The sequence below is a fragment of the Electrona antarctica genome (assembly GCF_951216825.1).
Source record: "Electrona antarctica genome assembly, chromosome: 23".
Classification (NCBI taxonomy): domain Eukaryota; kingdom Metazoa; phylum Chordata; class Actinopteri; order Myctophiformes; family Myctophidae; genus Electrona; species Electrona antarctica.
In genome coordinates, this window is record NC_136804.1 from 21071216 (window position 1) to 21096446 (window position 25231).

Sequence of the window (25231 nt, forward strand, 5' to 3'; positions counted from 1 at the left end):
CCCACACAGAGTTGCACCACTTACTTCACACGGGTGTGATTTTAATGCACAGCAACTCTTCACTGCAAAAGCTGATGGGGGGGGTATATATACTCTAGACTCTAGAGTATATATACTCTAAGGGGGGTCCTCTGTGTGTGTGGGTGGGGGCCGGGGGGGCGTGTACGTGTGCATTCTACACTTTCTTTTTGTAGGAGCTTGCATTTGTGGGGGATGCACGTTCCACCAATGGCAGAGCCCGTTCTTGCGGCAGTCGTCCAATGGAGGCAGCTCACACAGAGCAGGTCCGTCCTCCCTCATCATCCATTCACTCACACACAAGTGTGGTGGCAGCAGACTGAGCAGAGCTGGCGTGTCTCTAGTGTTTTGGCGAAAAACAAAAGAACAGGACAATATATGTTACTTTTCTCACTTCTTCATTCTAACGGGGGTTAAAACGCACAAGAAGAGGAACTGAAAACCAGCGACCGAAAGCTCCAACTGTTCCAACGCGTGGGTGAATGTCTTGCAGTGGCCACCTTTACCATTTTAGTTTTTGCGGATTAAATCCGATAAGAGGCGCTGGTTAGCCGTTCCAGCTCCAGACAAGAACGCAGCCGCCACCACTCTCTCCCTTCGCCATATATTTGAATTTCTTTCTGTCTTCCCTGTCACGGGCAAGGAAGGAAATCGCTTCTCTCCCCCACACACAACAACCCAGCCAAAGAAAGCCACCATGCCGGAGTACCTCGAAGACCCGTCCGTGCTCACCAAAGACAAGCTGAAGAACGAGCTTCTGGCCAACAACGTGGAGCTGCCGAGCGGCAACCCGACAAAAGACGTGTACGTGCAGCTGTATTTGGACAACCTCACCGTGCAGAACATGACGACGACGACCCAGACCTTGGACGCCTTCAGCAGCGACGAGGAGCTGCCGCCGCCCGTCGTGTCGAACAGGAGTAGCCGCTCCTCCCGGTCCTCCGGCAGGGTGAGTCCTCGCCTCGGTGCTAGTACTACTTTGCAACTTGTGGCTACAATGTTGCAGCAGCTTTCCGTTTCCTTCCTTCCCTCCATGCAACCTGGATACAAAAGTTGCAAGCCTTTTACTATCACTTTCGATTACCCGAGAGAATAATTCGATTGGTTTATATATATAAAAAGGGCACGCTTTTTTATATGAACCAGTCTAATCTTTTAATGGACCAATCGAATCTTTTAAAAGATTATTTTTATTACCGATTCCGGCGATTCGAATCGAAACTGCTGCCAGCTGCTATGGAGGGCCCGGCCTCAACCAAGTTCGTGCATTCATTCCTCCCCGTTTCCTCTGTCAAAGGGGTTTCCCGCTTGAATGTTATTATGGTGACATATACTATCCGGGTGTTAAAGGTGCTATCCGTAACTTTTGTGTATGTCCTCCTATTCGGTATTTGAGATATCTGTCTCCCCCGTGTAGTGTGAAAGATACAAATGTGTGCCACTCTACCGAGACAGAAGGCCCGCTTGCTTGACCAGGGGAGATATTATTGCACCTATGAGCTTCAGGCAGTACTTTCTGTAAACCAGTACCCGACACAAGTTATGTTCCAATGGAAGAGTAGGGAGGGAGACCGTCTCAAAACACTGCAGATGTAGGCCTACTGTATTAGCTAGACTAACATTGCACCATCCAGTTCAAATAGATATATTCTTTAAAATAAGTTTCCGATAGCAGCTTTTAAGTTTGGGGTGTAGTTTGGAAGTAATTTGTTCATGTACACTTAGCATAGTATAATTTGCTGCAGGTGGTAGGAAACATCCGATCAAAATTGGCATTGCATTAAGCTGAATTTGAGCACAGAATGGAGAGATTTGAAGAGGTTTGAATGAATGGAGCCTTTGTTGAAGCACTTGTAGTTGTTGACGTTCTTTGGTCTCAAACCCCAAAGTCACTGACTGGCTGCTGGGTCTCGAATTTCTTATGAAAAAAAGAATAATCCCAAAACAAAAACAACTTGTCTCTGTCTGGTAGGACTCATGGATTTTCCCTTTGTAACAGCATGGCTACTATGCTTTGGCTACTGTCCAGTGCTGGCAACTGGCAAGTGTGGTTTATGCATGGAAGTTGCATCATCAGCTATTCTCAGTGTCACTAATAGTCTAGTTACAGAGTTATGCCTTGTGTGACTTTGTTTGGCATCATTATAATCAGACAATTCAAATCAGACCTGAAATAATGCCACAGGCCCACTTGTAAATTATTTTAAATAAGAGTGAACCTTTTGGTTTCATTGGTTAATTTGTTTTCTCTTTTGAGCATTACTGCATTTGTTCAGGACTCATTTGACTTGGTCTCGGTTTTACTTGTTTGATTACTTTATCGTCAGAAATGTAAACAGCACGTGGTACAGCAGACATTGTTTCCGTTGTTGTCCTATACTTAGACAGTCACCTTTTGTACAACAACCTGCTTATATATACAGTCTATGTGAATGAAAGGTGTGCTGCAAGCAAAGTAGAACTATGACAAATAATTCCATGTAATTAATTATCTAATGATTGCCGTATTATAATAGTTAGTTACTTAAGAGTGATTTAATTTGATTCACAAGCATGAGTTGCAATTTTGCTCTGTTTTTTTTAAAAATGCATGTGTGGCTTTGGCTTTTCAAACCTGAGGCCTTTGAATTGAGGTGAGGTCACATGTCACTTGATTTGTGTTTGTTTGGTTAGTGTAAAACCACACAGAAGCTCTCTTTTGTGCTGTGTGTATGGGTCTATTCTCTATTGTAAGGTGTCGACAGTTGGACTGTCCATAATTTACCCTCCAGGTAAGTACAGAAGAACCTTCAGTTTTAGAAAAGACCGTTTCAATGTGAGAAACTTTGCTATAATGGCAGCAGCAGCACTGGTATGTTGGATGCATTTTTCTTTTAAGAAGAAAATCTAATCCCAGGAAATTTAAGCTATGATCTCACCCTATTACCAGCCACGTTTACTACCAAAAAAAGCAACTTCTGGGTTTACAGACGGTTCATTTTAGTACACATTTGGATGTGAGGACTAGCTTTGAACTGTGATCTGATAGGCCTAAGTAGTATTGTATGAGACTTTGATTTTCCTCTCATGAAGTTGTACTTGTAATATGCAACACACCAATCCAATCACATAGCCTGCCTGCTATATTTACAACTCTTTCTAGTTTAAACACTTGGGTTAAAACACCCATGTTTTTTTCTTTCATTTTGTTTAGGTTTTCAAAAGTAAAAAAAACAAACAAGAACTCAATTGCCCTGCCTGTCCTGCTATTTTTGAATAAATGTGGACAATTTTCACAAATATTCACCCAAGGCATACACCCTACATGCCCAATGTAGCTTCTCGGGTTGAAATGGAAGGAAGACAACCATAAACAGGGTCATGACAAATAAATGAGAGATTTGCTATTTGCTCTAGTACGGTGCAAATTGGTTCTATTGGAGTGCAATAACTGCTCAGTTTTAGTATGGCATACTTGCTGTGTCGTATAAGTCTTACCAAGTTCCTTTCTATAGCAGCTTTCCTAAATCCATAGATACCTTTTTGATTTCAGCGTAATGGTATCTACTAGCTGGTCAAATCACATGTGCTACTAGCAATGCTCGCAGGCTTTGAATACCACTACCAGTATAAATTGTGTTCATGCTCCTTCATAAGCTTTTTATTTAAAATGTATTGTTGACATTGAAACTTGCATAGTTTCATCTCGAAAAATCCTCACAGATGTTTTCAATTTAACACATTCTTTTAGATTTTAGAAAGACAAAATGAAGATGATAACGTATAAGTTAATAATTTCAAATAAATAAATAATAATGGGTGGGTCTAGTGTGGCTTTTGGGGGTTGGGTCAAGATTGGAAGGGATCACAAACCTTAAGCCCTGTTGCGGATAGGACTGTTTTCCTATTGGGTTCGGTTTCTTATTGAGGAAATACTTTCTCCATGCGAGGAATGCGTGGTCTGACTGCTACAATATAAAATAGATGGGGCATGTCCACAATATGTGTGTAAAGGGAGGGGGTGGGGAACAAAAAGTTGACATGTGTGTAATTTGTGTAGTCTCGATGTTGCATGGTGCTCTGCATAGTAAGGCTGCTGTTGTTCCTTTGAAACCTGACACTCGGGCATGTCTGAGCGATTATAGGCTTCTGATGAAGGTTGGAATTAACCATTCAACACAGGACATTCATTCCTGGCATTCCGACTTTTGAAAACGCATAGTTTTGTTCACTATACAAGATAAGAGTTTTGTGCAGACACAAAAATGCATGCATATTTTTTGGATAGTTTTATTTATTTTTCTGGCCTGCATGCTTTGTGTGTTTTTGCCATATTGGGAAAGCTATAGTAGAAAGTGGTGCCAACCAAGGCTTGAGGACGTAGTGGAAGTGGGAAGACTCAAAGTATGTAGTAAATCATGGTTAACCAATTTCCCACCGTCATTACTCAGGCCCGCGGTTGGTCTTAAAACCACCTGGCAACCGTCACTACCTCATTACATCACCAGGCCACAAGTTGCGGGGCCTGCCTTGGCTAGAGCACACACTACTCCATGCAGACATTTGTAGTCTTATGTAAAATAAATACAAGCAGTGTTGAAATCATTCTCTAATCCATACTATGCCCGCAAACACTGTTTTAAAAATAAAATCACAGTTGAGTTTACTTTGTAGGATTACTTGTAGGAGTTTATTTTTGACGGTCTGGGCCCAGCACCAAGAATTAGCTTACGGTTCAAATATGCCATGGGTGTGGTTGCTATAGTCTAGTAGTGAGAGCTGGTTTTTGAGTGGTGCAACCACTCCTATAGACAGCTATGTGTGTGGCTGGGTCCCTGGGTCTGTCTGTCCCTGGCTGTGTCCGCCCACGAAAATAGCGTTATAGCGTTTGTTCACCACCAAGTGTCACTGTTGTACAGCCTAATACATAGACACACAGGCCAGGGAGGAGGGCTAGTACAGTACAGTACAGTACAGTACAGTACAGTACAGTACAAGTACAGCACATCACAAGTACAGCACCACTCACTTCACTCACGGGTCTGATTTGGTTTTGTTTTTACATTTTTATTCTACTTCTCCTGCTTTCCCTCCGTCTTGGAATGTTGTGATTATGAAACCGTTCCTTCCAGCCAAGCCCTACTTAGAGCCCACAGTAAACCAGAGCCATAGTGCGTAAGTCAGTTCTCCCCCCCCCTCCCCCTGTCTCTGTGGTGTTCCCTCCCTGTCTCTCCCCGTCTCTCTGTCTTGGTCTCATCAACTCTCATATCTGGAATTCTGATCAGAAGTTGGCATCATTGTTAATATAAGGCCTACAGCCCTACATTCCTTCCATTTACCTGCTAATTTTGGCCCACAGCCCTATACATTCCTTAAATTCCTGTTAGAGTTTATCGGCATCTGAAAACCTTGTGACCACAGTTAATTGGAACATCACAAATTAGCAGGTGTAAAAGAGTGAAATTATTTTCTGTACAACCCTTCCACAAATTGAATTGAAAGTTTTGACACGTCTTGTGTATATATTCTATTTTATTGGTTTTGCGGAGGTGTGCATCATTGCAGGGTAACTGTCCACAACAAGCTACCTCCAAACAAAAACAATTTATGACCCAAGTGCCTGGCTCACAGCCACGCTCTTATTTGTAGAACACACAGTACTTCACTTCAGAGGGGATGACTTCAAACGAAGGGTAATTTCCTCAAGGCAGGTCTGTGAGGGGCTAATGTAGGCAGGTTGTTTATGTTCTGAAATGGCAGCTAGCGCACAGCTGTTACTGCTAGCGTGGACACAAGTACTAAGCTACTATTGTCTTTTCCTGGCCCTCTGTCTTTAGAAGCAGGAGGATACTACTTATCCTCAGGCATAGTCTAGCATTCCAGCGTGTACAGTATGTGTGTAGTCTGTGTACTAGATGCATGTCTAAGACACGTGCCTCCAAATATTTATTGAACTTATGCATGAACTTCAGCAAGAATTGATTGAATTGTTTTTCTACTGAGGAAAAACCTGTCCTGTTAATGCTGCACCTATCAAATGCTGTCTCATTGGAACTTGCTGTGCAGGTTTCTAATGCATTCCTGCAGCTGCAGGCACTCACAGCACCTCGGTAGCACACCGGTTTGGGTTGATGCAACAAACGTCAGAAAGTTTAAAACTTAGGGATCCCGGATGCACCAGTTTATTGGCTGTACATCTGTATCAGGCAAAATTAATTGTGCTCTATAGAGTGGTTAAGGCCCTGAATGCTTTTTACAATGAAGATTTATTTGTTTCCCTCGTACAAAAGGGGGAGTGAATAATGACAATCAGCCATTTGTCAATAATAACTCAAATTGTTAAAGGTCGCAGATGACTATGAAACCTTGCGTTTTTGTCACCTAACCCACAATCCCTGTCTCTGACCTCAAACCCTTAGATCTCCATATATGGATGTATGTCAACCTGTTCTGACATTACATATGTTGATCCTTACCTGTTACCGTTAGATTTGAGCTAAAAAAAAAAGCATTATGGGGGGGGTCTGCGGCCAAATACCTAATTTTGGTGGTCCTTGACATGAAATAGTTTTAGCACCACTGATATTATAGCAACATACCTTGTTCACAAAACTGTTAGGATTTAGAAGAATCGGCCTCTGTTCTTAATCTTCCAATCGGTGCATCCCTGGTTCAAAGAGGCTGTGTATGTGGAGGTCATGAGGGGGATAGACGGGCAGTAAATTTCAGGGAGCAGCCATTCCAGTGGATCAGAGTCAACCAAACGTGGCCCCCAAGTAGTACAGTGTAGTACAGTGATCAAGTGCTTCTTGGATGATTTCAAAGGCAAAGCACCATACATACAACACCTGTACTGCTGCACAGCAGCGGTGAACACAAGTAACACATGTGTTCAGAATTTCAGACCACAACTGAATGTGTGAGAACACTAACGACACAGCCGTCTCCAGCCAAGTAGGGCTGTGATGATCATACAATCTCTGTGCATTTGAGCTAAAAAGTATTATATTATAAGCATTATATCATGACCTGACGAAGATGTGACTGATATCGAAACGTTTTACTTGCACCCTGATAATAAAATAAGGGCTTAAACAGTCTGAGTTGCTCCAGTGCCTTCCCTCCTCCTGCAACCTGTCCTGCCTTTATTATCAAATAATGCCGGTTATCAAATATTTGCTTCTGGTGGTCCCTGGAAGTTGGAACAACATATTTTGAGATGAGGGTCTATACATATCATTTTGGAGGTCCTTGACATCAAAACGTTAGAGCACCACTGATTTCTTTTGTGTGTGAAAACTGCTAGGATTTAAAAGACATTTGTAGAATCGGATTCTGCCTGGCTTAATGGTTTAATATTCATTGTCGTACCAATAGTTGCAATTAACAATTTCATATTTTTTTGGCATTAACATTGAACATACTTGCCTTTTGTAAACAAAATTGGCACAGGACGGATATGACAACTTAATTACTTGTATACGCACAGAAATGACCGCTAACAATAATCCAAAATAAATCCAAATTTTGCACACACACTCCCTGGATGCCAACGATGAACATCTGCCCCAAATTTTCCAGAACGACCAGGAGGCAGACTTTTGAAAAAAAAAAAAAAATATTACTCTTCCGGATTCTGTCCAAAAATCCCGCAAATTGTTACACAGTATCTCTATAGTCATGTGTTCAAGACGGATCTGTCCGATATTTTATATTCCATTCTAATTGGCTAACATCGGCTTTCAAAGTTTGCAGGATTGTCCCGTTTTGAACAAAAAGCCTCAAATCATGAACGCAGCGTGCAATTTAAGTGAAATCTTTCCCAGACTTTCCTACTAGGCTGAGGAATATATCCCACCCTTTTCACATTGGCCTGTTATAGCGCCACCAACAGGTGGACTTTTGCAAAACACATTTTTGGAACAAAATGCCTCAAATCATCCAATTGCCCTCCAAGGCGTAAGAAGAAATGGCACCCTTTTCATATTGGCCTATTATAGCACCACAAGGAGGCCACAACCTGACCTTCCCTGGTAGAGACCTATGCCCCAAGGGGCACTTTATCTAGTTTCCATTGTACTTGAATAATTGCAATCTGGTGATTATGTAACGATTTATTAAAGACCTAATACAGCCAACCTGACCTCTGCTGCTCCTCCGTTCACAGAAAGCCACCAGGAAAACGGACAAGGTTCTATCAGAGGAGCTGGACGTGACTGAGCTGCCCGCCGAGGGCCTGAGGGATGAGCTGGTCAAGTACGGGGTGGACGCCGGGCCTATTGTCGGTGAGTTGTGGGACCACACTATGGGTCACGATTTTACTGTCTATTCTATGGGTCAGTAATTCTCAACTTTCTTTTTTCAAGAACCCCCGGTTTGACATGCAGATTAAATTTTGTTTTCTCTGGGAACCCAATCGACACAGTAAAATCCTCAACGTTAATTTAACTGTCATTTTTACTGAGGAGTGGGGACCCCTCAAGGAAACCTGAGGGTCCCCGGACCCCACATTTTTGAACCAGTGATGTATGTCAGTGGTTCTCAAAATGGGTCCTTGAAAGTGGGCCAGGGACGTGAGGCAGCATCTAGCTTTAGCCCAAATAATGTACCAGCGCACGTTCACACTTGCATGTATCATGTAAGTGCCACACTCTGTACGGAGGTGGGGGAATTTAGCAAGTGCTCTTGACATAATCATCATGGCTGTTTGCAAACAACCTTTGGCACATTTCCAGACTGAGAATTAGCTAAATCTGCTCACACGTGCGCTTTTTAGTATCAAAGGAATACTAGTGTATTTGATTGCGCACAACATTCAATGCCACAAGCATTAAAGGGCCACTTCACCCCTTTTGCAACCAGATCTTATTTTAATGATGTTTGTGAGACAAGAAACACTTTCCTGGGGTTTTTATGTGGGTAATTTACATGATGTCATGGACACTGGGCTCACTTCCTTCCTCAACTACAATTCCTATAATGCTTTGGTCCACTACTGCTCCTTGTGGATAGGGCTGTCTTACTGAGACAACATGTAGTCCAGGAAGTAAGTGAGCCCAGTGTCCATGACATCATGGAGTCCATGGACTCCATGAAATACTAAAATATCTAAAAACACATATTGCCCACATAAAAAAACCCCAGGAAAGTGTTTCTTGTCTCCCATCATAAAATAAGATGTGGTTGCAAAAGGGGTGAAGTGGCCCTTTAAAGATGGAACTCCCTAAAAACAGGTGTTTTGCCCAGGGAAAGCCCCCTACATCCCGAGTTGTGTACATGGTCAGCTTGCCTTGTTAAGCTATGCTAAGCTAACAACATTGAATATCAGTGAGGTTTCTGAACCAAAAATACCAGTTTCATATCAATTTAATTTAAACATGCATTAGTAGGCCTGGGCCATGGCTCAGTGGTCCAGGCACTTTGGCTGGTAATCCAGTCTGGCAGTGTGCCACGGGTTCGACTCCCGATACCGACGGCCTTTACTGCATGTCTTCCCCCCCATCTCTCTCCCCATTTCCTGTCCGCCTACTGTCTGTCCCTCCATAAAAAATATAAAATAAAAGGCGAAAGCCACACAAAAAAATGCATTAGAAATGTTTCCAACACTATCGGCGTGCAACTTGAACGGCTTGCTAGTCGACTAGTGAGGCCAGCCCTTCAGCCGATCGCTCGGTGGCCTCACTGCCGGCAGCACACCTGTTTTGTTGAATCTTTTAAAAAGTCATGCATTTGTTATAAAATAAACTGTCCTGATAATAGCCTACACACGTTAATCCGGGTGAAGTGAAAACACCTGCTCTAGTCATTATGCCAATTATCCCTCCTGATATGTACTGTATATACAGTATATAGTCCCGTCACTGCCCAGCTCCTACTGCTTGGTCTCGGGGTGGATGTAGAACCGTGGTTCTATAATGTTTTAATTTCAAGGAGCATTTAGAGAAGTTGTGTTGCTGGCTGTGTTTGTTTGTAAATGGATTAGCTGTAGATTATGAAAACATTAGTGAAAGGTAGTGTATATGTCAACATACTAGTCGCTGACCATTCATAAAAGAAAATCCATGCAGTATTTTTATTTGATTATTTTGTTAAAGATTTTTGAAGCCTTTATTGATAGATACAGTAGTCTGACAGGACATTGGGAGAGAGAGATGGGGAATGACAAGGAGTCAAACCCATGACATACTGTCAGGTGGCATTAGCAGCCGAGGTCCCCAGACGGCTACGCCTGCTGTCCGGGCCTGGTATTTTATTTTTAAGCTAATCATTAATATACATTATATAGACCAAATCATCATAACATCACCAGTCAAAATATTAATTTCCGGAAAGATACCTAATACCTAATGTTCTGGACACTTTCTTTTATATTGTGAGAAGAAAACATCCATATACATTCTACACGGACATGCCCGTTTGTTACAAACATTCTGATCTGTTCTATAATCAGAGCGGTATATTATTTCTTTATAGTAGAAATAACCGACCACACCTTAACCTTGCACAACCTGTTGCTGTTCCTCCACCCTGTACCAGCATCCACCCGTAAGCTCTACGAGAAGAAACTCCAGAAGCTGATGGACGAGGGTCCACCCGAGCCCCTCACACCGCAAGTCATCCCCACAGAGATCGATGCCAACCTCAACGGGAACTCTGACTCAGACCACTACAGCGACAAGGAAGACGGTACGTACATAACCACTGTTGTACAGTACATCAATGCACTGAAATGTGTCACACGCAAGCGTACTGCAGAGTGTAGCATGTTTGTATGTGTGCTACTGTTAACACACATGCTGTGGTAATTGAATGTTTGCAGCATGTCAAGTGTTCAGTGTTTCCTGCACTTCAGTATTCCTGTGCATGCAATAAAATAACTTTTGAGATAACTTGATTAGCAACCCATTCTGGGCGGGAACCCCTTTTGGTGTTTTACCCCCTCAGGCCGGGAACCCATTTTGGTGTTCTGTACAGTATGTACAGTATTCAAAAATTACAAAAATGCCTAAATGGGTTAATGCACGGATGCACTCTTTTTCTGTACTTTTTTTTAGTCAGAGAAAATCAGTGAGTGCAACTGGTGCACTATGCAGTATGCACACTGACTTATTTTCTGAAAGCATACTAGCTTATTTTCTGAAAAGACTTGTTTCAGTAGGGTGTACAGTCGTTTTAAAACCCTTAACCAGGGAAATTAACACGCAGCATGTTTGTATTTGTAGTTGTTGATCAGGGCCCACTTAACACGGCAGCCCTGTTCAGTGATCGGAATTGTGGGCTCTGTGCAAAATAAAAAACATTTTTTTGTGTGTGTTGACAGATGAGTAGGCATGTAACGGTATATCGTATATCACGATATATCTATATTATATCCCGACGATATGTATCGATTTATTAAAAATAAAAATATATTTTTTAGGGGGGGCTAGTGTGTGATATGAAATGTGAGCTGTAATCATATTCCATCATATTCCCGTGCTTTTGGAGAGAAATGAGACGGACTCCATGCAGTCACTTTCAGTAGTAGAGGCCTTCAGAGGGGGAGCTGTATGTGTCTGACTGTGCCCAGGTGATGGTCGTTAATTGATGCTCATTAATACATCAAGGAAGGCAATTATGTTTCAAATAGGTCTACATCTATCCTAAGATGCCACATGTTAACTCGAGCTATAGGTTTAAACAAGAAAGCTTGTTTACAGTTGTTGCACATAAATTAAGTAATTTTACATGAAAAGTAATGCTACTTTTGCAATGTAGTTAAATAAAAAATGTGAAAAAGCTTGGGGGGAAGATAAATCATTAAAAAAAATGAAATCGTGTTGAAATCGTGAAATCGTATCGTGAACCTCCTATCGTGATACGTATCGTATCATGAGTTGAGTGTATCGTTACATGCTTACAGATGAGCCAGCAGTTCCAGTTCCAGAGCCAGTGGTGGTACAGGCTGAACCGGAACCCGAACCAGAGCCTGAACCAGAACCAGAGCCAGTCCCAGAGCCCGCTCCAGTGGTGGAGAGACCCTTACGGAGCCGAGGGAAGGTCCCTGTCACCACCCGCGCACGTAGCAGCCAGCACAACAAGGTACATGGCTCTTTATCTATGAAGGGGTAACCCAGAAGCTTCCATAAGATGAAACCTTCACAGAACCTGTGACGTTCTGATCCGATTTTTGTTTACTTTTCCATTATATCCAGAACCATCCCTGAAGGGGAAGGTATGTCGTAGAAACAAGAAAATCCGCTCTACAAGTTGACTGACAACGCAGTACATTGCCTGCTGTTTTAGAAAGAGTACCTTCTGAGTAGAATTCAGTTAGTACCATATCCTGAGCAGGGCCCAAGGCTCTGAGAACCTTTACCTGAAACCGAGATGTAGCTACATGTGGAAACATGAAATAGTGGTTGACTTAGTTTTTGTAGTCAAGAAGACTAGAAGCCATTAGAAAAAAAAAAAAAAAAAGACAAACAAAGACCATTTACCTGTTTTTCCTGTTTAACATTATCGTTAACCGTGCAATCTTATTTAGCATGTTGTACTACTTCTCTCAAGCAAGTTTCCATTCTCTTCCAAATTCAGTCCTGAAATGAATGGAGTGCAGGATCTTGACCGAGACCGAAAATGGTGGTCAGGTATAACTTGAGTAACGGTTCTCTATCTGCACCCAAGGGCAGAACACAAGTGACTTGATGTTTGCATCTGATAATCAGAAAGTAGGGAAGAAATTAAATCCTTTTAATTCTCATTTTGTTTTTCCTATCAGCAAGATGGACAGCTACAATCCTTCAAATAACTCCCTCTTTTGGAGGCATTGCAAAAAAAAGAAATATCTTCACCAGAAGTCTGCTTTACCACCAAAAATGCAGGAATGTACGAAATCATATCCCTCTCAAGACCAAAGCATAATTAAGCAAAACGGTGAACATTCCTTATTCTAAGAAGCACTTGTTTAGGCCAATAATTCTTGCGCCAATGTTTTGTGGTGCATTATCAGTGAAGGTTCAGTGAATCGCAGGTTAATTTTTGTATGCTTTTAATGGGAGAGTAATACGCCCCTGCTTTGTTGATCTTTGACCTCCTGTGTAAGGTAATCATGGGCCTCCAAATGTGGAGAAGCACTCCTTCTACATGCTCCAAATGATAATTGGTAAATGGTGCATTCATATCAAAATCACTTTATAAAGTGCAGTACATTTTCCCAGTGACTATGGCAGAGCCGAGGCCATGCAGGGCACCGACCTGCTCACCATGAGCAGTTAGTCAATTCTCTATTTATTTATTTTTTTATAATATTTATTTTATTTGGAAAAAGCAGTAGAATAACAGCATTTCTATGCATACATAGGACACAAGTGCAGTTTCCAGGATTTTTTTTCCCACCCCTCTTCCCTCCCTCTAGAGTTCTCATCGGGCCTGAAAATTAAGGCCCGGCCCTACCCTACCCTAACTGGGTCGGCCCGAGGCCCGGCCCGACCCTAACAATTACTATAATGTCAGGCCCGAAAGCCCGAAAAAGCCCGAGTGAAAAAAAGAGAAAAAAAGGAAAAAGAAAAATGCCACTATATGGCCGCGCGGCGCCGTGGATTATTGAGACGACCGTGTCAGAGAAGTTAGAGAACGCACTAATAGTCTAGTCGCCGAAATAAAGGATTTATGTAACTCACGTTAATTGGCTGATAATGTTCCATTTCCAACATTCTAATGGTTTCCAGCAATTTCCAGGGGTGAGTAAACATCTTCTGAATCAAAGTAGCAGCGATCCTCTGAAGTGACGCAGTAATAATTATGTCCAATAGGCTACTGTCCCGTTAACAAAGTGCAACTTTGTCATCATTCACCGTTGTGCAACAGTCCCGAACAGAGCTATACAATATTATGACAATAATGTCAATTTGGCTATAATCTACTAGGTTACATCGTTTACATAATCATTGCCTCAAACCCACATACCACGCGTAATGTGCGTTGCCTAACCAAAATAACAGACATACAAACCATCAACATGCCGCTCGATGGCGTGTCGAGTCTGTCGACAGCTTGCAGATCTTTTATTTTGGGCAGTGGGCACACAACGAGGCGCGCTGCGCTGCGATGGGGAAATTAAATAGCTGTACAGCGCGCTGCGATACGATTTGTAAACCAAATAGCTGTAGCCTACAGTGTGACTGTAACATTGCTTGGTCATCATGTAACTATATTACGTGTATGCAGGCGCTTTCATAGTTATATGGAGCATTTACCGTGGTGACCACGTTGATTAGGTAGCCTAATTTAGCTTATTCACCCAGCTGGGTTCAACGAGACAGCAGTGTCTCGTTAAGCCCCGACGTTTCCAAAACGAGCTATTGCGGATTAATCGATGGTCTTATAAAACATTTAAGCATATGGCAAGTTAACTTAAGTTATATAGTTGATGCTGAGCAGTAAGCAGCTCATTTGGTTGGCAAACAAGAGGCCAGCCAGCGGTAGCAAGTTCAACAACCACCGTTCTATTCTGTCACTTTGGTGCGCTGCGCTGCTGCTGATCATCGCCTCCTCCTCCTTCAGTCACATAATAGTATATCGCCTAAACTGTAAAAGTTAATCGCCAACATTCACCAGCTCAGCTCTCTTCATATTAAATAAATAGGCTACATTACACAAACAACAGAATTGTTATTTTTGTTATAATAAAATAAAAATAAAAAATCACGTAAAATCACAGAGCCCGAGGCTCGGCCCGGCCCGACTAATTATCGTGCATTTTGGGCCCGGCCCTACCCGAAAATGTCAGGCCGGGTCGGGCCGGGTTCGGGCAGAGAATGAGAACTCTACCTCCCTCCCCCCTCCAAGTGACTCCATCTCCAGTGTCTCTGTGTCCTTGCTTTCTTCAGGACTACATATGGCATCAGGTCAACACTTAACAGGGGCAAAGGAAGAGCAATATCGCTTCAGAGTGTACATTTCAGAAGGAGAAAAAGAAGAAAGATTGGGCAGACAAAATAAAAAGACAGACAAAAGACAAAGACAAAAACAACAATCAAGAAACGAAAGTATTTACAATAAGTAAATTCTCTATTTTAGGGGCCAAATCTGCTCCAGTGTATGACAAAGGACAATTTTGCGATAAGCGGGTTTGTCTATCCAGTATCCACCACCATCACCTCAGACATGAAGGAGGTACTACAAGGCAGCTGGAGTTGATTAAGCCTTTTTTCCTGAGCTGTGGGGGGAAGGAAGTGTGTTTTATTGGACCCAGCACTGTGTGTATGTGTCCGTCTCAGTGTCAAGAGCGCATGATGTGGATTAGGTTTTTCTTTTTTTTTTTCTCTCTGCCGCTATTCCGTGCTTTCGGACTCTTTCACCCTCTGCCCCCTGTCGCCCCACCCCCACGCAGAGGTGGAAGAAGTACTCTGAAGCAAAAGTACCAATACCACAGTATAGCAATACTCTGTTACGAGTGAAAGTCCTGTATTCAAAATTTGACTTGCAAAAGCGTTGGATACAATCAAAATATACTACAGTAACAAAGTGAAGGTACAAATTCTGTACCTTCACCTACATTCTGCAATGTAAGTAGTATCTAAAGTGGAGTAAAACGTATCACGAAATGGAAATAATCAAGTACAGTACACTTAGTACTATAAAATAAAATATACTTAGTAACTTCCAACCCCCACCCCGCCCTGTCTCGCGGAGCTCCCACCCCCCTCCTGTCCCTGCTTATCTCATCTGCTCTCTTCCCTGCACTCTCTCCATTTCCCATTGCCATATTGGAAACTGTAGCTATGTTATTAACTTAAGCATCACGCCTCATGGCCCTAATTGGTACAGTAAGTACTTGAGAGACTTGTAGGTCATAATTTAAGTTGCAATAAAAATGGAAATGACAGTGGTTGATTAAAAGCCTACATGCACTGCTTGGGGGGGAGGGGGGGACGGGACGTTGCTCTAAAGAACACAACAGCGGTCTGAAATTGTTCCCACGTGATGAGTTGAATCGCGGAGACGAATAGTTTGGGCTCAACACTGATGTGTTTTTGTTTTCCTCCTCATTCACTCCCTTGTGACTTTGTTTTTGTGAGCTGCTCCCCCCTGCTGGTGAGATGGTGAATGTTTGCCTATTGATCTGAGACATGAGAAATGTTAGGAATGCCAGAGTTCCGTTGGTATGCCAAGAACATCTTTATTTCACTGGCATGCGACCAGATGTCGAGATGGTTTTTGAAGAAGACTCTACAGGTGTGTGCCAGTGGGTGTGCACACACTATATGTAAGGCCAGCCATTTATTTCTCTTGTATATTGGAGAGACATTTTATTTCGCCTAAAATAGGGGTCACATATAGGATTAGTTGAATAACTTTTGCAGCCTTAAGGTGGATGTGTGTGTGTGTTTGTGTGTGCAATGTCTTTCCTCACTGTATATGCAGATGGATGAGCCAGTGTGTGGTGATAAAAGTGTGACTGTAAGGAGGTCCAGGAGGTCAACCAAAGTGGAGCCGATTCTCAAACCTCGGTCTAACGATGTAATATAACCAATGGATAAAAGCTTAAACACTGCTGGTGTCGGCTTCTACTCTGGTGGTGGTTTTGATGTGATGGCTGTTTGTTGCTTAGTAAAATGGCTCTTTTTTTGACTGCAAAGGGCAACCCAGAGCCGTCCTGGACTGTTCCAGAACTTGTGAAGTTCTGTGATGTTTTTTTTCTTTTGTTGCTTAAATCTCCTTTTTAACCAGAACCACCCCTGAAGGGAGAGGTACGTCTTTAAAATGAACTCGTTTAACAAGCTCACATGTTGCATTGTGAAGTGTTGTGAACTTGTAGACAGGCTATTTTTGAACAATTTTGATATGTTATGACTTATGAGTTCTAGGTTCCCAGAGCTCTGGGTTAGTACCACCTCCTGATCAGGGCCCATAGTGTATGGACACCTGTTATTGCAGTCAAAAAGAGTGCAAGCTGCTCTGTCTTAATGGCTATTAGCCTACGCTTTATTTTAATTTTCACTTGGATAGCACCTGGTCACAGAGCATTGGGTGTGTTCACTTCAGCTCCTCTTTCCCTGGTACATTGCATGATCTGGTGCTTCCTCCACATTCTATGCATTCCTTATTTGTTTTTGGAAGAGACGACCACTTCAGTGGATATATGGATATAGTGGAATATAACGCACATTGAAACAACAAATACCGGTATAACACATTATATTGTAATGTATATTATGTCTTCGCTGTCAGTCAGAAACCTTGTATGTCCAAATCGATCGAATGTAGTAGTTATTTAGTCTGAAATTGATAATACAATTAATTAAAAAAATGTATAATTTCAAATTCATTCTGATGAATTGAATATGAAGACCCCAATGGAAACAAGCCAATAGGCTTTCTTGGGTTTTAAATTCTCTTAGCAGACCTTTCCTGTGCTTTTTTCTGCAAACTGGTAATAAAGTATTCAATCAAGTATTCAATCGTCAAATATTGAGCTTGTAGATCAGTTACTGTAGCTAGCTACCTTTGCACCACACTGTCATACAACTCGGTATGAAAAGAAAAGATGCAGATACCAGGTTCCTGCCTGACAGTGATGGTATATAACTAAGCACAATCATCCCTTATCTTGCAATAAAAGCATCCACTCATCCACTGTTGAGACAGTCAAATGAGAAGCAGCGAACTGGCTAATTGCCATGGCCTAGTCCTAGGACTACCCCCTCATAATCCATTCTGTACTTGAGTTTGTTACTGTATTAGTCATTGTTTTTATGCTTTTTTTTGTCCCTTATAAATTCTAGATATAGCCATTTAATTCTGCCAATCTATAACTTTGAACAGTTACTACTAGCTATTGTGACATCAACATTAGAATGTTCAGTTCTCAGCCCCACCAACCTCTGAAAAGGCTGCTCTCTACCGGATTGTATTCAGCAAATACCATTTTACGTTATGATTTTAAATCGAGTAATTGATTTGTTGACCAAGAACTTGGTCTGCTCGCCCTTCTCAAAACATTCTGAAAGTCTACAATGGTGAGATGTTCACTGGTTTCTTATTGCTTTCTCATAGTATCAGCACCTCTGGGTTTACTGAGGCTGCCTCTAGACCTCACAATGCTTCTGCATCTGCACACAGCTGAGAGTGAATCACTGGCCTTCAATTCTAGTCAGTGCATGACCATATGTCATGTTGGATGAGGACGTGGGCTTCCCCTGGTTGGCCAGATGATCAGTCGTCATAAATCTGGAATAGATATAGGTTAGGTATTTGGTGTGGTCACGTACAGGTGCCTTTTTTAAGGTTTGGGTGTGTTGTACAGTCTCAGGACCCCATATTGATATTTGATACATTTGGCTGCAGAAATTATGAATTTGTTTTCAAAACAATTTAATATTTTTTTTGCAAATTTGAAGAATACAGCCAATCTACAAGCCGACACGATTCTTGTAGATTGGCTATTTTCCAATTGCCAAAGTATGACATGGGGTTGAACAGACTTTGATGCTTTATTAACTCATTTTGCTGGGGACCCTATAGAACCCTCTCAAGGACCACTGGGGGTCCCCAGACCCCACTTTGACAACCACTGGTGTAGTTGATTCGTGGGAGACCCCTCATATCCCTCCCAAACAACTGAAGGTCAGTTCATAATATCTTCCGGAACTTATTCAGCTCTCCTTGCTCAATTGTTAGTTCTCAAGCTGCAGTTTACAAACGAGCCAATGACTTGTCGGCACATTGCTTGTCATCTGTCTCTTGCTTTCATTCCTTTTTTTAATTTGTATTTCTCTGTCATTCTTCCTACATGTTTCCAAAGGACTTAAGGCTGGGCCCTCTGTTCAGTCCAGCTAATAAGACTGACTCTCGTTCCCGTTCCCCCAGACCGTCTGAGGTAGCCGGGAGAGACGTTCATTATTGTAGCAGTGGTTCTCAAACATTTTCGTGTCAAGGACCACCAAGTTAAAATGCATTTGGTTCGTAGACGGCCACCTGAAGCCGTGAAGTATAAAATGGAGTTAAAGTGTTTAAACTGTTCTCCTTTTGCTGGAGTCGCCCTGGAACCCCCTCAAGGACCTCTGGGGGGGTGGATGAACGCCAATGTTGAGAACCACTGCAGTATAGTATGCTCACACTGGCTGTTTGTAGCAGGGTGCACTGGTCTGTTTTTGTTTCATTTTAATTAGTGATGAGATTTCCCCAGCAGTTTTAACTTTTATTACTGGGAAACGTAACGTCAAGGGATGGCTACACATGGGTAGTTCTGTCTGTTGTTCACGGCATTGTGGTGTGGAGGCTAGTAGTCACAGGTGTGAAAGAATTCATGTTGGGTTCTGTTCTCTGTCTGTTGTTCACAGCGGTGGTGTGGTGGCTAGGAGTCAGTTGTGAACGGATTACCACCTAGTTCAGTGTGTCTGCTATGTATACACAATGTCCGTCTCATTCTCTACATCATTGACAGTTCATGTCTGCTTGTTCTGCTCGTTCACTGTGCCACCATAGCTGGTTTCTGACGCAGCCTTCCCCGGTACTCTGAGGCAGAGATGTGTGGCTCTCAAACCAGTGTTGCAGTCCCCCACTGACACCAAAGGCCTCCCAGCGAGGATTAAGAGTCCTTCAACCTGGAAGAAGGTGTCCATTCACCACTCCGTGTATATGTAAATGTATAGGAAGTGTTTTAGCAAAAGCATTGTGGTTCAAGGTTGGAAAACCGTTTTGTTATAATCATAAAGTGTGTGTATGCACTTATCGTATGTTCTTCAAACCCATAGGCCTATAAGGAGAATGTGCATCCCCCCTCTCCCAAACCAGTCAAATGTCAACCTCATCAGCCAGCCCCCATACTCCACACAGCAGTGGTAGAGGTGTGACTCACTTCTGTCTTCTCCTATCTAACGTTCTCTGAAACTGATTTCTAGACACAGAACTGTTCAAATGCACATTAGACTGAAGCACTAAAGGTCTGTCACACTACTCTACTTTTCTGTCTCTGATCACACTCTCTGTAAAATAACCAGTAAACATGCAATCTGTTTTGGTTTTTGTTTGTTTTCCCATCACTGTTTTGTTTTCAGTTTATTTGGAGTTCATCTTTGTATTATCCAATCTCATACAAAATTATTCTAATCCAGACTGTATTGCCCGGGGAACCATGCCCACTGGATAATTTGATCGGAATCGACCCAGTTACCGGTAGACCATTTTGCAACTTATCACCCATCATCAACCTCCATCAACCTTCCTCTTATTCTGCCGAGTTTGATTCAGTGATCATGGCTGGCTGTCTATTTGAGGTATTGGTCCATCTCTGGTGGATATCAGTTGTTGTTTTCTTTGTCCCTGGAAACATCCTTGGTTGAGGTGGCACTGGTTTTACTGAATGGTAGATGATTTTTCATTGGGTCACTGGAATCGAATATCATGTATATTAGAAACACTGCATAGTGTGAACACGTGGTCGAGAATGGTGAATGGGGCTCTGTGTGTGTGTGTGTGTGCGAGCGTGCATGTGCTGCGTGCAATGCATGCACGTGCAGCTGTTTGTCCTTGCACACTTGCGTGACAGCTGAACTGTTGGATCCCTGAACGTTTCAGAACACTCATAGACCTTGTCTCTGACTAGGACAAGCCCGTGCCAACAGGTGTCCATGCTGATGCAAGGCAGCAAAAAATCACCCGCTTCCTCTCCACTCCTCTGAGCCCTGCCAAGAAACATGGCAGTAAAACCATGGTTCCCAAGGACTCGGGACTCAAAGAGGTAGCTTTGCTATTGCCGATGGTCAGTGTCACACACTGTCTATTCAAGAGTGTGTGTGTCGTCTGCACTTCACATGGTGGGTTCTTTTTGTTTTGGAAAGTGATTTGTGTTTGGTAAGTGGTCACGTGGGGAGAGCAATGGTATCCAATTTCAGTTAGTGAGCCACCTGGTGGTTACTGGATACACTTGCAGGTGATTGTGCTTGATGCAAATTGTACTACAGTGTTTTTAATGTTTTATTGTTTTATTTTTAATTGTTTTGAGAAATCTTTAAATGTTTTGCCTACAGGGAAACTGGAGTTAGTTTAACATTGACTGATGTAAATGTCTTTGTAGGTGGAGAAGATAGCAGCCAGTGAGGAGATCACCAGAGTGGACGAGAGGGACATTCTCAAGGAGTTGTTCCCCAATGACCTCAACTCTCCTACAGGAATCAGGTAGGTCTAAACATCTTTTACAGCTTTTAGCCTGAGTGGTGCTAACAAACTACCCAGATCCAGCTCTAGGCAGAAAGTGGAGCTTGGACAACATGGAAATAATGATAAATGTAAATTTTATACAGAATACATTCTAATGATTATGCAAAATGCTTGCAATTGGCTCAAACAAAGGCAATTATGTAATAATTGTGACAAAAAAAACATTGTGTTCTCTCTGTCTCTCGTAGCGCCACCTGTCGACGGCCCATCCGAGGAGCGGCGGGACGTCCCCTGAAGCCCAGCGACCTCTTGAACGACGAACACTTCCTCCGCTCCCCGAGAAGCGTCAACACCACCAAGACCACCACCTCCTCCTACACAGAGTCTCGCTCTGTCCACAGAGTCTCTGCCCTGCCCCCCTCCTCTTCCGTGGCGTCCAGGCTAACGGCCACCACAGTGGCGCCCCCCACCAGCCAGAGCAAAGTGGCACGGCGCGGCCTTTCTCTGTGGATAAAGCTGTTCCTGCTGGTCACCGTGGCCGCCTTCCTCTTCTTCGTGTACCAGGCTATGGAGACCAACACCTTGAACCCGTTCGGCGACTCCGGAGCTCCGGAGCAGATCGGCGGCGGCGAAAGCGCGGCTGAGGTCACCAGCAAGTGAATGCAAGAGGGAGCAGCGAGGTGATTTAAAGAAAAAGGCCTTTTTGTGGGTTTGGGTGTTTCTGTTGGTACTCCACTGGTTCTCAAACTGTTTTTTTATTTTTTATTTCAAGGACCACCAGTTTAGTATGCATCAGACTATGGACCCCTCCATTACTCCAAGTGTATACAAATGTCCATTTGTACACTCTTGGCGTTACAGACATGTACTGTGTGGGTGCATTTGGTTCCTACCTACGAATAATTTAGCTGGTGATCGCTGGCGGTCCGCGGACCTCACTTTGAGAACCACTGTGGCAGCCAATCCGTTAACGAGCTCCCGCCAACCACAACCTCCGTCGCCGTTCGTCGTCACTGTTTTAATCTCTTAATGGTTTGTTTTGTTTGTTTTTTTCTTTTTGTGTCCTCATTTAAAAAGCCGATTCTAAGTGAATATGTTGAGTTGTACTGTAGCTGTCTTTGTGACACTCTTCAAAGGATCTCCGTAACACAGCGTGAAAGGACAGTGTCGGGTTTTTTTGTCCATGTCTTCGGTCGTTCCTTCTTCATCCGACTCACTCCCAGCCTCGCGAGGCTGAGAGAAAGCCAGTGACGTCACCATGTTCCATAAAAGAAAACACGTTATTTTGTATTATTATTTTATGTAATACCTGCATGGTGTGTATGCATGGTTGAGAGAGAAATGTTTTCCACACTTTGCCTTCAGCCTTAATTTATGCTTTGTCACGCTACGGCACCGTGTGCCCGAGAATAGATGGTTTTCAGGGGATGGTGCCATCGTGCCATGAAGTGTAAATTAGGCTTCAGTGTCTTCAATTCAATACTGTAATTTGTTTTTATTGGACGTCTTTTGTTTGAGACCGGGAGGCTTATTATAACTCTAAAATGCTTAAAGGACCACCCATTTTCAACATATCTTTGTATAATCGGTCCTCAATGCTGATTTAAAATATGGTACCTTTTTTTGTTTTACTCTGTCTGAGTCTCAGAGGACTGTAGATGGTTCAGAAACCCATTGATGATGTCACCTACCAGTGACATCATCAATGGGGAGTCGAAGCTAACTACAGGCTTTCTATTCCTGGAAAGTCGGCATCCTAGAATGGAAGCCATTGTTCTCACATTGATACAAAATGTGAAATGAGCAAAACCTGCCTACCGATGTCACTGGTAGGCGGGTTTCTGAACGGTTCACAGCCCTCCTCTGTGACGGGGCGAATACACAGAGGGTGTCACTGCCACATTAAAATGAGCTTTTTCCCGCTCCTATGAAGATGGGTTGAAAATGGGTGAAGTGGTCATTTAAATGTTTTCTGAATCACTTATACATTTATTTTCTCGTATTTTTTATTAAAGATTATGACGTGATGCCCCTGTGTATTCTAATTATGTATCATGGTAAGGAATTATAAATAATCCACTCAATAAAAATATTGTATTGTTACTATGGCTGAAAGATTATTTTATTTCTAAGAATGCAGTTTGCTCATAGAGTTGGTGAAAAGCTCTCCTGGACACGGTATGATATACTTTAGCTATTGCCGCGCTACGACCTTGTAGATCTGCCATTTTTGAAAAATCAAAAAGGGAAACTTTCATATATTCTCAATTCATTGTCCATAAAGTGAAGTATTTAAAACTTATTTTTGTTTTAATCTTGATGATTATGGTGTACAGCTCATGAAAATCTAAAAACCCTATCTCAATGAATTAGAATATTTTACGAGACTACTAAAACATTTTTTTTTAATGTCGACCATCACTGTTTTGTCATGTCCAGAGTCTCAACACAACCATCTATTATTATTTTATATTATTTTATAGCACTGTGTGCCTCCATACATTGACAAGCTTTATGTTGATTGATGCTGATCTTCCTTTTCCAGCAGCGTGTGTTGAGACTCTGGACATGATAAAACACAGTGATGATTTAGGCCATATTCTCTGCTATGGTGTTGATCCACTGACAGTGAAAACTTAACAATGGTTCCAACACAGCCATCTTTTTAGAGTACATTGTGCTTCAGTATGTTGACAAGCTTCATGGAGATGCTAATTTTCCTTTCCAGCTCGATTTGGCACCTGCCCACAGAGCCAAAACTACTAGTAACTGGTGTACTGACCATGGTATTACTGTGCTTAACTGGCCTGACCTGAACCCCACAGAATCTAGATTGTATTGTCAAGAGGAAGGTGACGGTGAGACATAAGAATTAACTATACAAATTAAATTATCAAAGCAAACCTGGGCTTCCATAACACCTCAACAGTGCCACAGGCTGATCAACTCCATGCCACGCCCCATTGATGAAATAATTTGTTCAAAAGTAGCCCAGAGCCCCAAGTATTAACTGCATACATTAATATACTTTTCAGATGGTCGACATTTCTTGTTTAAAAAATAAAAAAATTAAGTCGTCTCATAAAATATTCAAATTCATTGAGATAGGATTTTTTGATTTTCATGAGCTGTACGCCATAATCAAGATTAAAACAAAAGTGGTTTTAAATGCTTCACTTTATGCACAATGAATTGAGAATATATGAAAGTTTCACTTTTTAAAATTATATTACGGAAGAAAATGAACTTTACAAAATATTCTAATTCATTGAGATGGACCTGTATATTCTTTCAGAGCGAACGTTTTTAACTCCAATCCTTACTTCTTGGGGGTCCCTGGAACAACAGAATTTCCACAGCCAAATACAGATAATTCTGGGCGTCCTTGACGTGAAAAAGGTTGAGTCCCCTTGTAAACCAGAATTCTTGCTTGACCTTAAATAAACTAAAGGAAGGTAACTTTAAAAAAACTATGTTTGGTTCTAACGATACCAAAACGGAAGGAACATAATGGCAAGACAAGAGTCGGATATACAGAATGTCTTAAGTATACAACGCTGCTGAATATTTTGTATTTTATCATTTATATTATATGGTTTATTGACTTTACAGTGATGGATAAATGTAAATGACTATCACTTATTACATTTTCTTTTTCACCCAAATGTTATTTTTATCCAAAGTCTTTATACTGTCCCTCAATCTCTAGACATACAAACCAAAGATGAATATCAATTTGAAATCTTCTCTACTGTATAATTCATTGGGACCTATACCCTAACCCAGCAATAAATCCACAAAGGTTGAGGGGACAATGGTTAAAATCATGAAAGTGTTCTCAGTTTTCCAGATTCCTAGATATTTTATAAGCTAAGGATATGAACTATTGACCTTGAACATAAAATGGTGCTTATTTAGAACGGCTTGGAATAGTTGTGTGACCTAAGATGCATTTATCCAAAGAAAATGTGTTATTTGCTTGTGCTGTGTAAGGGGCCTGAATAGGGTTTAATTTTCACAAATTGTTAAATGTGATGAATAAAATGTTTGTATTATCACTTGGCCTTCAGTGTGTACAGTAGGTGATTGA

At 42.1% G+C, this 25231-nt stretch overlaps 1 protein-coding gene across 2 annotated transcripts; it reads left to right on the forward strand.

Annotated features, from left to right (window-relative positions):
- Nucleotides 1–236: 236 nt before the first annotated feature.
- Nucleotides 237–23244, forward strand: LOC306916631 (lamina-associated polypeptide 2, isoforms beta/gamma-like). Of its 2 annotated transcripts, none has more exons than XM_079494593.1 (13): nt 237–967; nt 8165–8282; nt 10534–10683; nt 11900–12078; nt 16405–16500; nt 18505–18606; nt 18785–18859; nt 19468–19596; nt 19737–19829; nt 20097–20258; nt 20588–20743; nt 21059–21159; nt 21390–23244. In XM_079494593.1, the coding sequence occupies exons 1-13, from the start codon at nt 716–718 to the stop codon at nt 21799–21801; spliced, it is 2025 nt and encodes a 674-aa protein (XP_079350719.1). In that variant the 5' UTR covers nt 237–715; the 3' UTR covers nt 21802–23244. The 2 variants fall into 2 exon arrangements, with proteins under 2 accessions (XP_079350719.1, XP_079350720.1); XM_079494594.1 differs by having other exon boundaries at nt 20588–20722.
- The last annotated feature ends 1987 nt before the right edge of the window (nt 23245–25231 follow it).

Bases quoted from the DNA above. Each gene is read 5' to 3' on its own strand.
- LOC306916631 (XM_079494593.1), top strand. From the start codon at position 716: ATGCCGGAGTACCTCGAAGACCCGTCCGTGCTCACCAAAGACAAGCTG. The intron at 8,283-10,533 runs GTGAGTTGTGGG...ACCCTGTACCAG, and splicing joins GGACGCCGGGCCTATTGTCG to CATCCACCCGTAAGCTCTAC. The intron at 18,860-19,467 runs GTAGCCGGGAGA...GTGCCACCATAG, and splicing joins GTTCCCCCAGACCGTCTGAG to CTGGTTTCTGACGCAGCCTT.